Source organism: Schistocerca nitens, chromosome 1, assembly GCF_023898315.1.
Source record: "Schistocerca nitens isolate TAMUIC-IGC-003100 chromosome 1, iqSchNite1.1, whole genome shotgun sequence".
Classification (NCBI taxonomy): Eukaryota; Metazoa; Arthropoda; class Insecta; order Orthoptera; family Acrididae; genus Schistocerca; species Schistocerca nitens.
Window position 1 is genome coordinate 1,203,592,101 of NC_064614.1, and position 20,078 is coordinate 1,203,612,178.

Below are 20,078 nucleotides of genomic sequence, written 5' to 3' on the forward strand. Positions count from 1 at the left end.
GTTTTGATGTATAAATGACAATCAACAAATGGAATGTGTTGCAAGATGTATAATTAGTGTGTGATGTATACCTTGTTTGCTACTGTTTTGTTCAAGATGCTGGCCTCATCGTTTACTGATAAACAATTTTAAAGGAAACGTCCCTCTGTAACCAACAAAGTTCCTTATCTATTAACCATCTTTTGTCATCTCCAGCTTCTGTTACATTTTTAATTGGTACTGAACTACAACTGTATATTTCTTGATGTAATTTGACAGCCTCAAATGTTGAATAAACAAACACAATAGTCTGACCACCACAGTGATTTCTTACCTACAGAAAATGATATTAGCTTGCCTTCTCTTTAAGACCATTGGCTTGTCAAGACAATAATAGGGGTGGGGGTTACCATTTATCATGCAGTGAATAATAACTTTCTTATGAATTCAAAACAATACCAGAATTGATCATTTAGATTTGAGGACCTCTCTCAGTAGTATATTTCACAATGCTCTGCGCAAAACAGACTCAAATTATTACAGCATGTAGAGAACTTGCTAATGAAAAATTTTCAGTTTAGAAATGTAAATACTAAGCAAGCTGTTGTAGTAGTAGTAGCAGTAGTAGTAGATGAAGAGGAAATAACAGGTGTGTAATATAATGCTGAAAGAAATTGTTTTTTTAATTTCTTCCTTTCTAGTCAGTGAAAAAGTAGGAACGATGTATAACACAGTAATGAATGTAAACTGTCAGAGTGCTTACAAAATTAGTATTTAAAAACTATATATTTTTAAACTGAGGCCCTGTCAAAGTGACTACAGAATTAGAATTTATAGACTAAACATTTTTAAATTTAAGCCACAACATGTTCCACATCACTGAAGACACATTCTTAGCAAACCTAAAAACAAACATGAATGATACCAAATTTTCATAACATTACTCCTAATTATTTTTCCTTCTAATGTACACCATGTCTTCTGATTTTTCTTAAGAACCAATTATGTAATAAGCTGGATACTGTCACAGATTAGATATACATATTTCAGAAATTTACTGATAATTCGTCTGTGTTAATTTATAAGTAGCAGCCAGAAAATGTACAGTTTATCATGGGGGCTGGACTTTTTTTCCTTCAGTCAACCAAAAAAAAAATCAATGCAGACTACGAAAAATCACTTGAAAGGGAAGACTGTTCTCAATTCTGTGGATCAGTCATAAAGTTGTTTTTCCTGTTGTAATATAGGAGTATCCCTTTACACAATACAGGGTCTTTATTTCTAACTTATCCTCAATTTCAGTACCTACACACAAGAAAACCAGTATTATTATTCTGTAACACTTACTCAGTGTTGTCAGATGCACAGTTTCATACAGAGGCAATGACAAAAGTAGAAAATCAGCTACTTTATGATTAAGAAGTGTTTTTTGTTATATACATTTTAAATTACTTAATGCTACTCCAACAATGACTGCCTTGAAAATTACATTTTATTTCTTCCCCATTCTTTTCAAATCTGAACATGTGTCCCATCTCTAAACACCTCATCATTAATGAGATGCTAAATCTTGTGTCCCGTTTTATACCTGTGACCTGCATAAAAAGTATCTTATGGGGTTTGCGAGGATGGCCCACGATTTTGACACAAGATCTGGCAATGATATGATATTAACAAAAGAAAAGCCTCTTCCCTTAAATTTAAAATACAACTATTAATTTTGTACGAAATATTACATTTTAGTTTTAGGCAAGGCATGATACTGAAATAGTATCACTGTTTCGACGAACAAGGAAACAAATTGGATGTGACAGTTTAGCATTAATTTCTATGAACTTCTGATAAAATACATTATCAAGTAAACACGGCTGTGTCTAATAGGCATAATCCAGATGAATTTAAGTAATCGTCATCATTCCTGTCTCTCTACAGTCTCCAAATCCACTATATTGAAATAAACCCATAATTTTGGACTCCCGTCCCCCCTCTTTCCTCTCTGTGACTGTCCTCTTAATAGTATTTCGCTTCAGTCCTTACAGTGTAAACAGGAGTAACTATAGAGTCACCGACAGAACTATCATATCTGGTATCAAAAATTTTAGGTACAATCGCTGTCATCAATCCATTCCCATTTCTTCGTATCAAATAGTCTTCCCAAAGAAACAAAGGAAAAAAGAAAAAGATGAAAGAAAATAGTGTAGTGAAACTGGTATAACTTCAGCGTAAGAGGTGTCACGTGACACACAAGCGGCAAAACAGACAATACAAGTACTTCAGAACTCTGTATTCATTTAATCGGTATCGTTGTTGAAGTAGCTATTGGGAAATTAAAATCGCCGGCTTCTCAAAGTATTAATTATTTCGACAGGTAAAATTCCCAATGCTGAAAATTTATATTACCTGAAAACACCTCTTCCCCTTCCTTTCATCATCGGACGGTAATCGTCCTCCTCTTCGTCGGTATGTTCATCTTTTTCGTCATAATTGCCTGGCGAAGACATTGGCTTTTCACAATCATCAGCCATTTTACTCAGTTACTTCTTCTTCAGTTCGCGACAGATATTAAACACAAAGATTATACAGAAGTCGCTGGGAGCAGAGATCTCTACGGTTCTGGTATAGCATCACAGATAAATTCACAATTATTGATTACTCACCTTAGAAGAACTATCTGGCAATATGATGTTCGTTTTCATTTTCAACATCACTGTAATACTCGACTAAAATTTGCCAATCCAGTGACAATCATTACAATAATATATCAGCGAGTTTCGGTTGTGGAGTCACTGCACAGAACCACGAACTTTGCTATCTAGAAGGCTGTACATTCGAGCGGAACTAGCAGGAAGTAGTACCACTCATTCACTTTCCCACGTGGTGTGCGAGAGGCAGGTGTGGTGTGGTAGTGTTCTGTCGTGCAGTAAATATATTATTATGAGTTCCAGCGTGTGCTACAAATGCAACCGTACAGGACACTTTGCAAGAGAGTGCCCGCAAGGAGGTGGATTTAGCCGCGGTGGAGGAGGCGGCGGTGGGCGAGCTGATCCGAAGTGTTACAAATGTAACGGCTATGGACATTTTGCCCGCGAGTGCCGTGAAGAGCAAGATCGGTGCTACCGGTGCAATGCAGTTGGTCACATCTCAAGAGATTGCCAGCAGAATATGGATGGAGGCCCGACGTGCTACAACTGCAATAAGACGGGGCATATTGCACGAGAATGTCCAGAATCCAATGATTACGGGCGATCAAGACTTTCCTGCTACAACTGCAACCGAACCGGGCACATCGCTCGCAACTGCCCTGATGGATCCGGTGGGAAGAGCTGTTACAACTGTGGCAAGGCCGGCCATATAAGCCGCGACTGTGATCAAGATCGATCCTAAAGCTTGTGAATGTTATGAGGTACTTTTTGTATGAGAGCTTAATGTCGTATGAGGACACCTTTTGTTTTTTTGTCTTTAAGAGTACCTATACTGTAACTCGTAATAATTAGACATCAAGTTTCAATTGCCATTCAGGAAAGTAAAAATGTTGAGTAACTAATCCTACTAAGTTTTGATAGTTATTTTCATAACCTTGTTCCATTTTTTTCCCCATTTTGTGTCACTAAAAGTGTTTCTTGTTGTGCATCTGTATGGCCTCACAAAATGACGCCGTTAGTGGAAGGCGGAAGTCGCCATATTGGTAATATGTGCGTTTCATATTTTGAATTTCAGACTTGCATTGTAATATTAGTATTACGCAGTAAAACGTAATTGCAGCTATGTGAAATGGTAAGTAACATGAAATTGGGTGAATTTAATTATTTTTATAGGGATTATTTGCCTGAAATCATTGTTTCTGGTTTTCACTGTTTTAAGTATTTAACGCCACGAGTGAAATTGTAAAAGCTGCTGCTGTGGACGTGATTGAAATTAACAATTTGCCAAAATTGTAGGTGGTAACATAAATTTCATACCATAATTTTTAGTATTTACACATTTGTTTCAAATCTAGATCTTCGTAGTGGCATGAATACCTAAGGACCCAAAGTTTGAACTGCGTGAATTTTAATACCACTGAACCGTTTTTGGGGAGGTAAGGAAATTGGCCAACTTCGAAATCTTGATCCACAATGGTTATTCAGTATTGCGTGTCGTCATTAAAATTCAAATGTGGCGGTATGTAAATGTAACTAGTATGTTGGATTGCAATGTTGTTATTGAAATAGTATTACTTTCAGCAAGGCACTGTTAAATTATCACCGGTTTCTGCCAACTTTGCTTGAAGGCACAAATTTATTTGTAAAGAAATAATTTACAAAACATTCTGCTGAGAAGAATTGCTGTTTACTCCGTACTCCAGTTTTACAGATCGCGTCGGATTAAAAATTCATCAGTCTGCCTCCAGATTACTGAGTTTAAACGTAAGTATTACTCAATTTTTTTTTTTTTTGACATTGGCAAATTGTGTGGAAGGGGCTTCTAATGTGTCGTTTCCTGCTTATTTTGTCATTCTAATTACTGCTCCAGTTGAACATAATTGGATTATAGAAGTGACCTTAAATACAAACTCTTCAATTTTAGAAAATTGATAAATACAGAGCATTTTTGTTCGGATTTTATCTAGTTTACAGTTCACTATTTGTTTTAAGGCATGTCAATATAGTGGGCCGGGGGTGGTGTTTAGTTAAGTGGGGTTCTGAACATTTACCCAAGTATTTGAAATATACTTCATTAATTAATATCTAAATGTGGTGACAAAGTAGGTTGTTTAGTATTGGACTAGAGCTACTACACACCAGTAGATTTTGGTAAGATGGAGATTCACCACTTTATATGGAATTTTTGTGCAGCTAATTTTGGTAAGATGCAGATTCACCACTTTATATGGAATTTTTGTGCTGTCTGGTAAGTTTGGAAATCTGGAGTTCTAGTATAGTTTCTACAGGAGGAATTTAGTCTTGTGTGCTGCATGGATTCAAACCTGTTTGAAGACTGTCAATCATTGAAATATGTGCTTATAATAAGAGTACTAATTAGCAGCTGGAAAACCAAGAAATACCACAAATTTATATGCCTACTTCAGAAGTTCAGCTTCCAAAATCCATACAAAACTGCTTGCACTTAGATTTTACCTTAACACTATTCAGGCTTTACACATACCTGTGTATATAGTATGTGAAACTAGCCCTAGCCATTTGTATGTTTGGCTATCAATTCTCTCATTGCTTGTACAACTCTTACTGTACAGCTTCAACAAACTGATGCAATAGTAAACTTGCTCCAATGGCTTCCTTTTCCATGTGAAATGTGCTTGGGTTAACTGTCCTGTTTAAACTAACAGTTAACTGTTCTCATTGTGCACCAATGGAACACTAAACTGGATGTGAGAACTGTAACTTGATGTCACTAATGTTTTGTCGATTATACACGTACAAGCCTTCTGGAGAATTATATTTGATACTGCATGCACCACAATGTTGTGCAGTTAGGAAGTGAAACTTGCTGCTGTATGCTGCACAAACATGATTAGCACTAACAATACTGTCTTCTTAAAATTGGTTGTGATATAAACTGGCAAGATAACTGCTATTTGTGTTGGACTGATTAGTTGCTGTTTGCTTACACCAAAAATTTTAGTTTAAATACTGATTTATGCCTGTTAATACATTGCAAGAATTGATATTTTACTAGGATTACACAGTACCAAAAATTAGCTTTCACACTGCTCTTATTTGCTTTGAAACACTCAATACTCATTTTCAGAGTAGGCTAATAATATAACATTGTATCAAATGTATAGGCATTAATATAATTGTGTATTCAGATTAAAATTATTTTGTGATTGACAGATGGTGTTGGTGATGAGGGGTGTGTGGAATTGTTGGTTTGAGTGACGCTTTAAGTCTTCGTGTGATATATGTAGTAGTATGTGCATCAAAAAGTCTGCTTACAAACTGCTTCCATTATTTCTGTATGTTGTGGGGACAGTGGTGGTAGCAGTTGCTACTGTACGGATGGCAATGAGTAAGACATCACTTAATAAAGATTGTGAATCCAATGAGGTGTTAACTATTAACATAGTTTTGCCTTATTTGCATAAAATATTTTTATAGCACTGCAGCATGCAAAAATCACTGTTTCACACTTTCTCTCCTATTGATGTTGCTGCCTGGCCCTATCCCAGTTTCTCAAGACTGTCACCTAACAAGGCTTCTGCATATATAATGGGCATCAGTGTGCCTGTGGAGCCTGAGAAAAAGCTGTGACTGGCTGGCATCTGGCCCCCTACCACTTGCCTTACTAAAGTGTCAATTGCAAAGTAATTTTAATGTATGTTCATAGGTGGCACCTTAGAGAATTTGAGTTGAACTAGAATAAAGTTTTTAGCTTTCAAGACAGTGGAAATCCATTTTTCATTGTGTTCAGATTTTAAAACCCCCCACCCCCCTTAAAATAAAATGGAACATACATGTTCCATAGAATGGTTATACTTTGTGTAACAGCTCAGTGCTGACTACTGAATGTGAGTAACAGTTTAAAAATATTTGTGTGTGTGTGTGTTTTAATGTTTGGAGCAAAAGTCACAATTTCTTTGCAAAGTTAAAGTGCTCGGTTCTGCATGCTGCTGGAAACAGCAACACTAACCTTGTGCTTCCCAACTTATTTTATAGTTGATGTAAGGTAAAGGTTTGTAAAATATGCACAGAAAGCCTTCAGGAATTAGCTTGCCATGTAATTATAATTCTTCAGTTTTCCTTTGAAGTGTTAATTACAATAATTCCATTAAATATGGAGTTGACATGTTGAGCTGCTACAAGTCACAAGGGATGCTGTCACTAACTGGAAAGATAGGGAAAATATGCAAAATGAAATATGTACAGAAACATTTCAGCAACAGTATGTATTGCCTTTGGTATATCCATAATGTAACTTCCAAATAGCAAAAGCCTGGAGCTTCAGTTTTTAAGTGTTTTTCATTAAAAGAATTTTCTATTTCGGGGGTCTTTCAAATGGATGGTATGAGCTATTTGTAAACTGTGTTCCATCTCATGGTTAAGTTCCACATCAGTGTAATGACAAATCACAATATTGATTAAAATGCACCTTAGTCTTTAAGTTGGTGTTTGACTTTATTTCTAATGGGAATTGCTTTCACAACACAATGCAGAAGAGCAGTATCAAGGCATTAGAGCTGGAATAAAATATTTCTCTGATTAACAGATTGTGGTAGTGGAGGCAGTATTGACTGCTGTAAAATAGTAACACCATCAGTTATTTTGTAAGTATAAAGTATTGCCTTCGATAGGGAAATGAGTGATGAGTTACTATTGCCCAATTTCCTCTTAGAATATGCAGCAAAAAAAATACACAGGACCTGGATTTCCAAACAGTTGAAGCAGTGTATGTAATTCAGTGGCGTTTTGCTGTCAGACATGATTGGATTTAGAGAACAAAAGGAAATGCAAAAACTAGGCTGAGGCACGATAGCTCCAGAAGTCATAAAGATTGCAGTCGTTATGAAAGGAAAGCTAACTGGTAAGACCAATGGAACCTTCGGTTGCTCACTTTTATTTTGTACTGCATTTTGATTGATAGAGTAAATGTTAAGAATTTGTCCATTGTCTTTCATAAAACACAACATTCTTTGAGACATGTTGTAAAATCTTAATGCTGATTTTGTCAAGTCAGTTACTGTAACATACAAAAATTTTGGGTTCTTCAGAAAACTTCAATCTTCTTCACAGTACAATTTCGAGTGTGTGTTTCCATCAAAAACTGATGCTTAATCTTCCACAGTAGTAGATTTTGAATTAAGTTTACATTTTTGGGGCAAATATGTGGTGCTTGAGAGAAATCACGTCTATGCTAAAGTTTATTTTATATAAAAGCAAACGAATGCAATCAGACAATTTTGGAAGAGAATACTTCTTGACTTGGGATCTTTGTGAAAGTAAGCTCTGTTCTGTTAGAATAGCGTACATAGAGAAATTGTGATCATGGAAATTAAAGGATGGAAACAAGCAAAAGTTAGGAAAAATAGCCAATCCCACACAGCTGTTTCATGGGTGATTGGTAGGGATGCATGACTACTTTGGGACTTAACACACACTTTCGGGTGGTTTGTAACTTTTCATAACTGAAGTACATACACAAATAACAAAAATGGAAACCCCCACACTGATGACACTTTGTATGTTTCAAAAATTGCAGCCAACAGTGAGTGATACTGATATGTAATTATGATTACATATGTTACAAATTATTACTTATGTATGTTCTAATAAAAAAATTAGATCGTCTGAAGTAATGTAGTTCAGATATTTCCCGAGCATCAGGTGCTTAATGTGTGCTAGTGTAGTCTGTGCAGTTGTACAAAACCACTGTGCCAGAGTGGCATAGTGGTTAGCTAAACTGCCTAGTGAACAGGAGACCTGAGTTCAAATCGCAGCCTAGGTACAAATTTTTGTTCGTAACTTCCATCTGCGTATGTACGTACATCCTTAGTCACTTTTGAATTTGTTCTATTCACTGTATGCAGCAATGAGTACTTTCTTCAGCAATTATACAGATTTATTTTGCCTTGAAACTTAACTGACTTTTCGGTTATAGGCAGTAAGTACAAGTGTTATATGCAAAGCCTTGTCAACTGAATACAAGCTTCCGTGAGTTAATTCAAAATATAAGGTACACATGTGATCAGATTCATTGCTTCACACAATTTCATTTCCAGTGTCCACGATTTTAAATGTTTTTCCCAACTAGGTAACACAGTTTAAAACGCTGCAAGCTTCTTGAATGTTGGTGATAATTGAAGTACCTATTACAGATGCAATAGATTCTTTAAAACTAAGTATTGTGATGACTATAGCCAGCTTATTCTAGTCTGGTAATTGTATGATCAGATGTTAGTAATAAAATATGCCAACAAGCTCAGATCATAGAAGCAATATACTGTGTTACAGAAAATTACTTGATCAGTGTTTCGTTATTGGTTGACATGAGGCAGCAGACAGCTGTGACAGATGTCCTGGCCTGGTGGTGGAAACATTGAACACTGTGTGTCTACCAGTCAATGTGTTAAAAGAAAGTACAGGAAGAAAACTGGGAAGATATTGGTGAATCAGATAGTGTAAATGGGAATTTTAACACGTTGACTGCCACACCCATTGTGATGTTTCACTGGCAGGCACAGAGTGACACCATGCTGTGGCTGAAGGTGGGCACATGGCATCAGGCATGAGACACTTTGCTGGTTGCCAGTGGCATTATGGCAGTCATAGTGTTAAACACAATTCTGCAGTGCTATGTCTTGTTTCCACCTAAAACAAACTATGAGATAACTGAAGAGGATTGAGGACAAGGGGTAGTCATCACCTGTGTTTATAAAGTTCCTGTATTAGGAAGAGTGAGTGTTATTAATTTCAGAGGACAAACTGTTGTGAGACATTGAAACTGCTGCTGTAAGTTTCGTAAAATTCTCCAGTCTATTACTTAAAAAAGGGGCACATACATGCGTACAATGCTAGGGGGGAAAAATGCATCACTTCAGGAATAGAGGGCAATTTGAAATAATACAAACACAAGATAGAGATAATTTATGATCTTGAGTTCCCAGAAGATAACTAACATGATAGATTGAAGTTGCTGTTTGCCAAATAAGATGATTACGTCTTGAAAGTGGTGTTAAAATGTTGCACCAACTGATAAATTCAAATGCATTGAATTTACTACTTCTGGCACTGTGCACCACAGACTTAAATTTCCAATCTACAGCATCTAAGGAAATGAAGAGGTTCACTAGGCAATGGGGATTGGCAGTCTGCTGTGGCGATCATCACTCTGGTGAATTACTGGAGTATTGTTGACCTGATGTGGCTAAGATAGAACTCTGTATACACTTGTTGATTTATTTTTGGATTTAAATGTGCTGTATGGTGCCTATAAGCAAAACTGAGGATAAACAAACCACATTTTATTCACATGTTCCAGTCTTTTTAAATTTTTTAGGTTGTAACTTTTGATAGTGTAGTGACTCATTTTTCTGGCAAGAACTTGCAAACTGCATCTGTTTGAATGTCATAAGGTATTATCCATAGAAAAAGCCACGTAAGGTCTCACAAATGAGGTCCTGATAGTGTTAAACAAGACAAAGTATGTTGCATGTTTTGCAACATTGTCAAAGCCTGATAGTGTGGACCACAAAATTCCCCTTGGCAAACTAAAATGTTAAATTAACGCCATTCCTTGTAATATATTGATCATCATGGGACTTTTCAGCCACAGCAGAGACTCAGGCCTTACGCCGTGTGCCTGACCTGGCGGTTAAACATCCATTGCTAGGCATGTGGCAGTCTGCATTAAATGGAAGAATGGCAACAAGAGTATATCACAATAAGTGTTACAGCTAAGTCAAATGTAAATGTTTTACTATTTTATTCGTTTTTCTGTCTGCTGGAAATAGTTTAAGAGGACATTTCAGTACTACATCTATAAAATTGCTCTTACTCACTCACGCTTGGATGATGGTAGAGAATTCATAGAACCACCTTAAGATTATTTCGTGACCATTCCACTCTTGGATATCACATGGAGAAAATAAACACCTATCTATGTGAAAGAGCTCTGTTTTCTCTTATTTTATCATAGTTGCCATTTGTATTAGATGGGAGTAAACAAATTGATTTGACATTCAGAGGGGAAAGTTATGATTGTAGTTTTGTGAACAAAATCTCATATCACAAAAAAGTCTTTGCTTCAACAGTTGCCACCCCATTTCGCTCATCATATTTGTGACAGGCTCTCCCCTATTTCATGATGATGCGAATTGAGGTACTCTTCTTTGAAATCTTCCCCCCTCAGTGTCCTCAGTCAGTCCTATATGGGAAGTATCCTATATTGCACAACATTACTCCTGAAGAGTGTATGCAACTGAGATTTAATGTAAATTTTTAATACTCAACTGAAGAACCTCATAAGTTTTATTATGTAGGGCCAACAGGCCACTTTCTGTGCTGTGCAGTTTTCATTTTGATCTTTTGATTACTTTTATAGTAAACAATGACATCATCTGCAGCCTGAGAGAGCTGCTCAGACTGTCTCTTAAATCCTCAATGTAAATTAGTAATAAAGGGCCTTCAACACTTCCTTGGGCAACACAGATATAACTTATGATTTCTCTAGATGACTTCCCATTAGTTATTGCAAACTATGACTTTTCTGTGAGGAAGTCTCAAATCCTGTTGCTTCTATGTATATAAAAAGGATAGGCAAGTGGGAAACAGAGGTGGTGTGTCGCAGTACACACGAAACTCAAATCCGCCAATATAGAAATTGAAGCTGCATGTGAGATTGTTTGGACAATACTCAGTATTAGAGGTGAGCATAAAATATGGATCCTTCTGTTGCCCGCCAGACTCATCTCCCGAGTAACTGAAAACTTTCAGTTCACTTGTAAGTAAGTTACCCCAGCCATAGTGTAATCCTCAGTTGAGAATTTAATCATCCAACTATTAATTGGGAAAATAAGTTTTGTTGGTGGTAGTTGTGACAAGACTTCCTTTGACACTTCACTAAATGCCTTCTCTGAAAACTACCTACAAAAGATAGTTAGAAACCCCACTCATGAGCTAGATACATTGGATCTAATGGCAGCAAATACACAATATGTCTTTGAGGATGTCCACATTGTAACTGGTATCAGTGACCATGACACAGTTGTGGCAACAATGATTACACAAATACAACAGACAATTAAAACAAGCAGAAAGATATTTATGTTCAGTAAACTAGATAAAAGATTAGTAATGTCATATCTCAATGAGGAATTTGAAACTTTCAGTGCCAGTAGAGGAACTGGCTGAAGTTTAAAAGAATAGCTGATCGTGCACTGGGTAGATATGTACCCAGTAGAACAGTTCATGATGGGAGGGAACATCCATGGTGCACAGTCACTGTAAAGAAACAGAGATTACTGCATAATAGGTGTAAAACAAAGCATAGGGCTACCGATAGGGAGATGCTGAATGAAATGTATTTGGCTGTCTAGAGGAGGATGCATAATGTCTTCGTTGTCTACCGTAGCAGAATATCGTCAAGATACTTCACAAAATCCAAAGTAATTCTGGTCTTACGTAAAGACTGTTTAAGTGTCCAGTCCCTAGTGAATGAGACAGGACCTGAAATTGAAGGTAGCAAAGCCAAAGCTGAAACGCTTAACTCTGTTTTCAAATGCCCCTTTACAAAGGAAAACCAAGGAGAATTGATCCAAATTAATCCTTGTACCACTGAAAATATGAATGAAATAAAGCAGTAGTGTCAGTGCTGTTGAGAAAGAGCTGAAATTGTTAAAACTGAACAAAGCTCCAGGCCCCGATAGAATCCATGGCAGACTCTCTACTGAATTTGCCGCAGAGTTAGGCCCTCTACTAACATCTATTGTAGATCCCTCAATCAAAGAACTATGGAAAAAGGTACAGGTCACACCTGTCTACAGCAAGGGTAGTATAAGGGATTCACAAAATTACTGTCCAATATCATTGACAGTGATTTGTTGGAGAATCTTATAACATCATCTGAGGCCAAACAAAATGAGGTATCTTGAACAGAATGACCTCCTCAGTGCCAAACAGCATGGAGTTCGAAAACATCGATTATGTGAAACCCAACTTGGACTTTTCTCACATGACATACTGAAAGCTTGGGATTAAGGCAACTAGCTAGATGCAGTACTTCTTGACTTCTGAAAATCATTTGACTCAGTACTGTACCAACACTTACTGTCAAAAGTATGATCATATGGGGAATTAAGTGAAATTTGTGACTGGATTGAGGACTTACTGATAGGGAAGACACAGCATGTTATCTTGGATGGAGTCATCATCAGGTGCAGTGCTTTGGTATCCTTGCTGTTCATGTTATATATTAATGATCCTGCAGACAATGTTAATAGTAAAATAAGCTTTTTTGCAGATGATACAGTTTTCTGTAATGAAGTACTATTTGAGAAAAGCTGCATAAATATTCAGTCAGAACTTGATAAGATTTTAATCTACTGCAGAGATTGGTAACATGCTCTAAATGTTCACAAATGTAAAATTTTGCATTTCACATAATAAAAAAAAAAGCGTAGTATCCTATGAGTATAATAACGAGTCATTGTTATTATCGGTCAACACGTACAAATACTAGGTGTAACACTTTGTAGGGATAATTACAAATCACTGTTGCGACCCATCCTAGAATATTGCTCGAAGGCAGACATAAACTATCCTGGGAAACTCTATTAACAAAATTTAAAGAATCTGCTTTAAATGATTACTCTAGGGATATGCTACAACTCCCCTACATATCACAAACATAAGATTAGAATAATCACTGCATGCACAAAGGCATTCAAACAAGTACTATTTGAGAAAAGCTGCATAAATATTCAGTCAGAACTTGATAAGATTTTAATCTACTGCAGAGATTGGTAACATGCTCTAAATGTTCACAAATGTAAAATTTTGCATTTCACATAATAAAAAAAAGCGTATTATCCTATGAGTATAATAACAACGAGTCATTGTTATTATCGGTCAACACGTACAAATACTAGGTGTAACACTTTGTAGGGATAATTACAAATCACTGTTGCGACCCATCCTAGAATATTGCTCGAAGGCAGACATAAACTATCCTGGGAAACTCTATTAACAAAATTTAAAGAATCTGCTTTAAATGATTACTCTATGGATATGCTACAACTCCCCTACATATCACAAACATAAGATTAGAATAATCACTGCATGCACAAAGGCATTCAAACAATCATTCTTCCTGCTCTCCATATGTGAAGAAACCCTAATAACTGGTACAAAGGGATGAACCCTCTGCCACGCAGCTCATGGTGATTTGCAGAGTATAGATGTAGATTTAAATCTCGTACAAAACTGTGTATGCAAAATTAAAAGCCACTTGGGAAGAACACTGTAAAGCTAGGAATATGGAATTGACTTGAAGTCTTCTGTTAATAGCATGCATCACTTCTAGTGAAGAAGACAGTTGTGTTTCACAAGAATGACATTTTTCTGAGTCCCATCTGGTTATGTGTGAAAAGGTCATTATCTTCAAAGTATTTTATAATTTTGGAACACAGTATATGTTCCAAAATCCTACTACAAATTGATGCCATTAGTCACCATAATATTTGTTACTGATTATTGTTTGGCATTATCTTTCGGTCTGTACACAATTTCAATAGCTCTTTACTGGATGGAAGTAATTTGTGGTAATCATAGTTACAATTTCTATACATTTTTTGAATATTATGATTACTTATTTTTAGCTGTGTTGATGCTCACTGACACTATAGTATTAACGAGAACATTTATCTCAGCAAATATATTGCAAATAAAATTAAATGCTCTTATTAAACATTGATTGAAAGAGTAATCATTGTTAAAAGTGTTGTAAATTCCAAGAGAATGTAGTCACCATAGTTTAGACAGTATACCTGTGCTACACAAAATTGGGTAAATACTCAACAATATAACTGTCAGAAACGTAACAGCCTATACTATTTGTTATTGAGAGGCAATAAAGTTAAGCTTGTGGAGCTGGAAGAAGAGGAAATAATATCAAATGAATGGGGTATATATGAGAAGTGCAGAGGATAAAATAAAGATCAAATTGAATCAAACGCAGGATATGAATGTGTTTGTTTGTTCCACAAACTATAATTGCAACCTCTCACTATAATGTGAAATTAGTCAGTTTGAGTACACTTTCTCAGCAAAAAATGCAGTAACATACTGATTGTTTACATGATTTTTTAAAACAATTTTATTTAATTTTTTCCACATGCACCATACTACTACACATTCAGAAAATCTTCCAAGAAGTATGAGCTGTCAAAATTAATTTCATTTTGTGTTTGGAGTTAATTTTACCCTCTGTTAAAATATTCCTTACATCAGTGGGTAGGTAGTCAAAGAGTTTTATGGCTGACTGATAGATTATACAAAACATTTCTCTGTCTAATACTATATTTATGTGTGTTAGTGTTATTTTCAAACAGTGATTGATTGTTGACAACTAGGAGGATCACTCAGTTGTAGAATAGTTTAGACATTGCTGCATATACCACTGATGAAATCTTCTCAAGCTTCCATCCAAGTAGCAGCTTTGAAATTTGGTGATGTTCTGCTGAGTCGCTCTCTCATCTTCTGTCGAAGTGTTAATAATGTTCGGATCTCCCATATATGTACCTCAGTGGAGGCCATCTCCCCTCCCCCCAATCTCTCCCCAAAATTAGCTGGCAGACTTCATTGTCAAAGCTGGCAGACCTCATTGTCAGGGTTGTCATGAAACCTTATCTTACTTTATTCTTTGATGATGTTCTCCCAAAAGCCACTAGCTCGGCACAACATTTCTGTTTTATGAGTCCCTTGTTGAAGCTGTGTTCTGTCACTGCTGGTTTATCTTTAGGCCCTAGACATACGCATTAGTGTTCATGTTCATAAGTGGGTCACCCCTCCCCTCACACCTCAAGGATTCTCGTAATTTTACTGAGGAAGGCCCAGTATACGGCATAAAGATGGATCTCTCTTCCTCTTTCTCTACCCGGCTGTATAATTTGTTTTCATCAATTCACATCTAATCTGCGTTTCACTGTATTTTGGTGAAGCTTAGCAGCTTTGCTTTGGGGGGGGGGGGGGGGTGCTGTCTTTGCCACAGATGACACATGCCCTGTGTACTAGAATCATTAGCGAAGTGTACCCCTGTGCCAGACGATGACAGCTCATTGCATGATGGTACAGATCTATGTGGGTCTACTTTCTGTAGACTGCATGTTCTAGTGTACTGTTACTGTCTGTTTCTTCAAATGTCCAAAAATGAAAGACAGTCATTCTATTCTAGCTCCATCTTGAACTATATGTTTTGATGGACACTGTTCAAGTGATCCAGCAACTCATTCAGAGCCTCTCTGCCATGTTTCCACAGAATACAGTTGTCATCCACATAACGGAAGAAGTTTTTAGGTTTGAGCTGTGCAGTTTTTAGTGCCATCTCCTCAAAAAGTGTTCCATACAGAGATTGGCAGTCCCAGGGGCAAGTGGCAAGCCCATTGCTGCTCCCATCAACTTGTTCATAAAACTTCCCCCTCCACATTTGAAGTAGGTTGTGGTGAGTAAATGTTCAAACAGTGTTTGGGGCTCAAAATAATCTGCTAAGAGTACTAAGACATCTTGAAATGATACATGTGAAAAGAGATGTTACGTACAAGCTCACCAGTAGATCATCCTTCTGCAATTGTGTCTTTCAGTAAGGCCACAAATTCAGTTCAGTTCATGTGATGACTGCAGTGTCTCACTATAGGTTTCAGAAGTGAGTTTAGATACTTGGCCCTCCAAATGTGAGTGCATTTATGATATTGACTGTACGAGGCAGTGGTACACCTTTAAATTTTAGGCAATCTCTTCAAGCATGGAGGTGATGGAGCATTTGGATAAAGCTACTTCATATCTTCTTTCATTGGAGCTGATTTGTGAAACAAACCTATTGTTTTTCTTGTCATCTTGGGTGTTTGGTCCTTCTTCAGTTTCCTGAAGCAGAGTGCTTATTTTCTGTCAATAGTTATCAGCACACATTAGAACTATTACATTTCTTGAGTCAGCAGGAGGGAACTGATGTGTTTCAATTTTCTTGTAGCAATGATAGTGCTCTCCGTTTTCTGCTGTTGTCATATTTTATTTTCGAAGTCAGGATTTATCAATGATCCCACCTAATTTCCTCTGCCTTTTCGACTGACAAGCTATGAATTGCTTCTTCAACACAGCTGCTAATGTCCTGTTTTGGTATTGTGTTTGGAACAGAAGTGAAGTTCAGCCCTCTAGAGATGGCCAAGGTTGAAGTAACATACAGTTCTTTCTTCATCAGGTACCTAATTCTTCTGCTATCTTTGACATCCTGGGTTTTCATCTGAGCTCCTGCCAGCCTCAAATTTTCCACATTGTCTAGCATTCTCACCTAGCGCCACCTATCCACAGTAGTGCTAGTCCTGGTGTACCCTTTCTCCCCACACCACATCCAGTTTACATAATATTATTAAGGCTGCGGATTCCACGTGATATCTGTCCTTTCAATCATGTCCGAAAGAACAGACACCGTGCATCAATTGCACAATTGTGTTCCTTGATGGGCAGTGAATCCACTATCTTCAATGTGGATGCACAATTATGCCTGGTCTCCTGCGGGAACCTCAGATTAGAGAGTATGGAGGACATGGGTGGGACTGCAGATACACTATGTGATAAAAAGTATCCAGACACCCGCCTGAAAATGACTTAGAGGTTCATGGCACCTTCCATCGGTAATGCTGGAATTCAATATGGTATTGGCCCACCCTTAGGCTTGATGACAGCTTCTACTCCCGCAAGCATACATTCAATCATGCTGTAAGGTTTCTTGGGGAATGGCAGCCCATTCTTCATGAAGTGCTGCACTGAGGAAGAGGTATTGATGTCAGTCGGTGTGGTCTGGCACAAAGTCGGCATTCCAAAACATCCCAAAGGTGTTCTATGGAATTCAGGTCAGGACTCTGTGCAGGCCAGTCCATTACAGGGATGTTATTGTCGTGTAACCACTCCACCACAGGCTGTGCATTATGAACAGGTGCTCGATCTTGTTGAAAGATGCAATTGCCATCCCCGAATTGCTCTTCAACAGTGGGAAGCAAGAAGTTGCTTAAAACATCAGTGTAGGCCTGTGCTGTGATAGTGCCACGCAAAACAACAAGGGGTGCAAGCCCTTTCCGTGAAAAATATGACTGCACTATAAACCACTACCTATAATTTTACTGTTGGCTCTACACACACTGGCAAATGACGTTCACCAGGCAATGCACCTCATATGAAAAATGTGTGTTTTTGGGGGTGTCCGGATACTTTTGATCCCATAGTGTATGTGGTGCTAGGTGGGAATGTGTGTCAGCTAAGAGGCATGCCGAGATAATCCATGCACTTGGGATGAACCTTGTCTGCAGCTGGCAGAGTGATTAATTCAACAGGAGTTCCTTCAAATCCCACTCCAGCACACATTTTTATTTGATTCCACATAAAGTCCTTATGCAGCCAACATCTGTTGTCCCTTCCCTTCCCTCTCTTCCCACACCACCTTCAATTTACATAATATGTATCACTGCTGCAGACACCTCGCATTCATATAATTTGTTCATAGGTTGTTCCTTAGAAGACAAGATTTTTGGCTACCAAAAGTACTAATTGTGCTGGGGACCACTTCCATAATTTCTGTTCAAAGCAAATTGTTGAAATTTTTACCATATGTTCTTAAGGTGATTATGTTGGGGAACCGTGAAACTTTCTTTGAAATAATAATTGGTTGCCGAGATTCAGAGGTTCAAAGTTACCATACTTACATGTGTAAAATACACACATAATATCCAGTTGGAGGTGTAAATGTAGTTTTAATTGTAGTGAATGCATGGCAAGGGTTCTGGGGTCTGAAGTCATCAGGCTTTGTATTTATTGGCATTTTTCACCAACAGGACTTAGACTCTGTTTAATGGGCAATGCACACAGCTACGGGCAGCCTTGGCCTGTAAATTATTCAGTGGTGCCTCTGGTGGTGTAAGCACCTTACAAAAAAATATTTTGCTATTGGAAATTAATCAAGCACTGCAATTTTTTGGTATACTGCAGGTGTAACCTAAAAATGTTGTGTATATTTATTTAAAGTGTTGTAAAGTGAACTTGCTTGGAAGGGAGAGGATTTTGTGTTGATCTTATATTATGCGTACTTATTTGTTGTTTTTATGTATCGAAGTATATAAATAGACTGTCAAAATTTCAGTGACCTGCCTATGCAATTTATTTTATATAAACAGCACATCCTGTTGTAACAGGGCAAAGATGGGAACCAGTTGAAAAATGCTCCTGTCGGGGAACAAGAAAGGCAAATATGCTTCTCTTTAAAAGACTCTCATAGAAAAGTGAGGAACCAGCTGCCTCAATCCTCATTCCACCTTCCTCGCCAAAAATTTTCACTTGTCAACATATTCACAATTTTTTGTGTTGAAAGAGAGCTACAGAGAATCAGTGAAGGGGGAAGAGAGAGGAGACAGTGATGGCGAGAGAGAGAGAGAGAAAATGGTAGTGAAACAGAAATTGAGATGAAGACAGTATAGTGGGTGTCAAAGAGAGGGGAGATAGTGCGGGTCAGTGAGAGACCGTGGTAGTAACGGAGAAAGAGGGATTAATGGAGGTAGAAGGAGTGTGAGCAAAAGAGAGAGGAGACAGTGTGAATGAAAAAGAAATGAGTGGAGACCATAAACAGATTTTTCCCAGTCTAGGGTCAAAACCCCTAGCAAACCATCCCCAAGGATGTGTGGCATGGAGACAATGGTGGTTGAAGAGGAAGACAAGAGACTGCAAGAGAAAAAGAAGGAGACACTGGCAGTGGGAGAGAAAAAGGCAATGGCAGTGGGATAGAGAGACAGTGGCAGAAGAGAAGACAGTGGTAAGGAAGAGCAACACAAAGACAGACAGGAGAAAGTGCCAATGGGAGAAAAAAAGAGACATGGGCAGAGAGACTGTTTATAGAATGTTCGTTGTTAAAAGAGCATGAATATATTCAATGCAAAAAAATTTGGTAAGGGAGGTAGAATGAGGATTGAGGCAGCTGGTTCCCCAGTTTTCTGAGTATTTAAAGAGGAGCATATTCACCTTTTTTTGTGTTCCAACAGGAGCATTTTTCAGCTGGTCAGAATATGTTTTAAATTCTGTCATAAATGGATGTCAAAGATACTGGACTAGTTTTGCAGATCCCTTCTGCTATCCTTCTTGTAGATAGGTGTGAATTATACTCTCTTAAGTAATTTTGATATAATTTTTGCCATGCTACCTAAAATTACACTAGAGCAGTACTGGGTTTTCCTTTGTAAAGGAACATTTGAAAACAAAGTTCACCATTTCGCATTTTGTTTTGCTACCTGTGGTTTCCCTTCCTCTGTTATTGATGAGTGTATGGTCACCAACATTTGTGGTACTGATAGCCTTGACTTAAGATCAGACTTTCTTAAGGTTCTGTGAGAGTTCTTCTGATGAATATTCTCC

At 37.5% G+C, this 20,078-nt stretch overlaps 2 protein-coding genes across 2 annotated transcripts in view; one reads left to right on the forward strand and one right to left on the reverse strand.

Annotated features, from left to right (window-relative positions):
- LOC126201124 (transcription elongation regulator 1) overlaps window positions 1-2,522 on the reverse strand; it is a 266,120-nt gene extending 263,598 nt beyond the window's left edge. Inside the window, exon 1 of the mRNA XM_049936763.1 lies at window positions 2,380-2,522. Coding sequence (XP_049792720.1) covers window positions 2,380-2,504 — 125 coding nt within the window. The 5' untranslated portion in view covers window positions 2,505-2,522. The remainder of the gene's footprint in view (window positions 1-2,379) is intronic.
- Window positions 2,523-2,823: 301 nt separating this feature from the next.
- LOC126201141 (CCHC-type zinc finger nucleic acid binding protein-like) lies at window positions 2,824-3,528 on the forward strand. Its single transcript, XM_049936764.1, has one exon. It carries the CDS (start codon window positions 2,914-2,916, stop codon window positions 3,361-3,363), a length of 450 nt encoding a protein of 149 aa, XP_049792721.1. The 5' UTR covers window positions 2,824-2,913; the 3' UTR covers window positions 3,364-3,528.
- Window positions 3,529-20,078: the final 16,550 nt, after the last annotated feature.

Bases quoted from the DNA above. Each gene is read 5' to 3' on its own strand.
- LOC126201141 (XM_049936764.1), top strand. From the start codon at position 2,914: ATGAGTTCCAGCGTGTGCTACAAATGCAACCGTACAGGACACTTTGCA.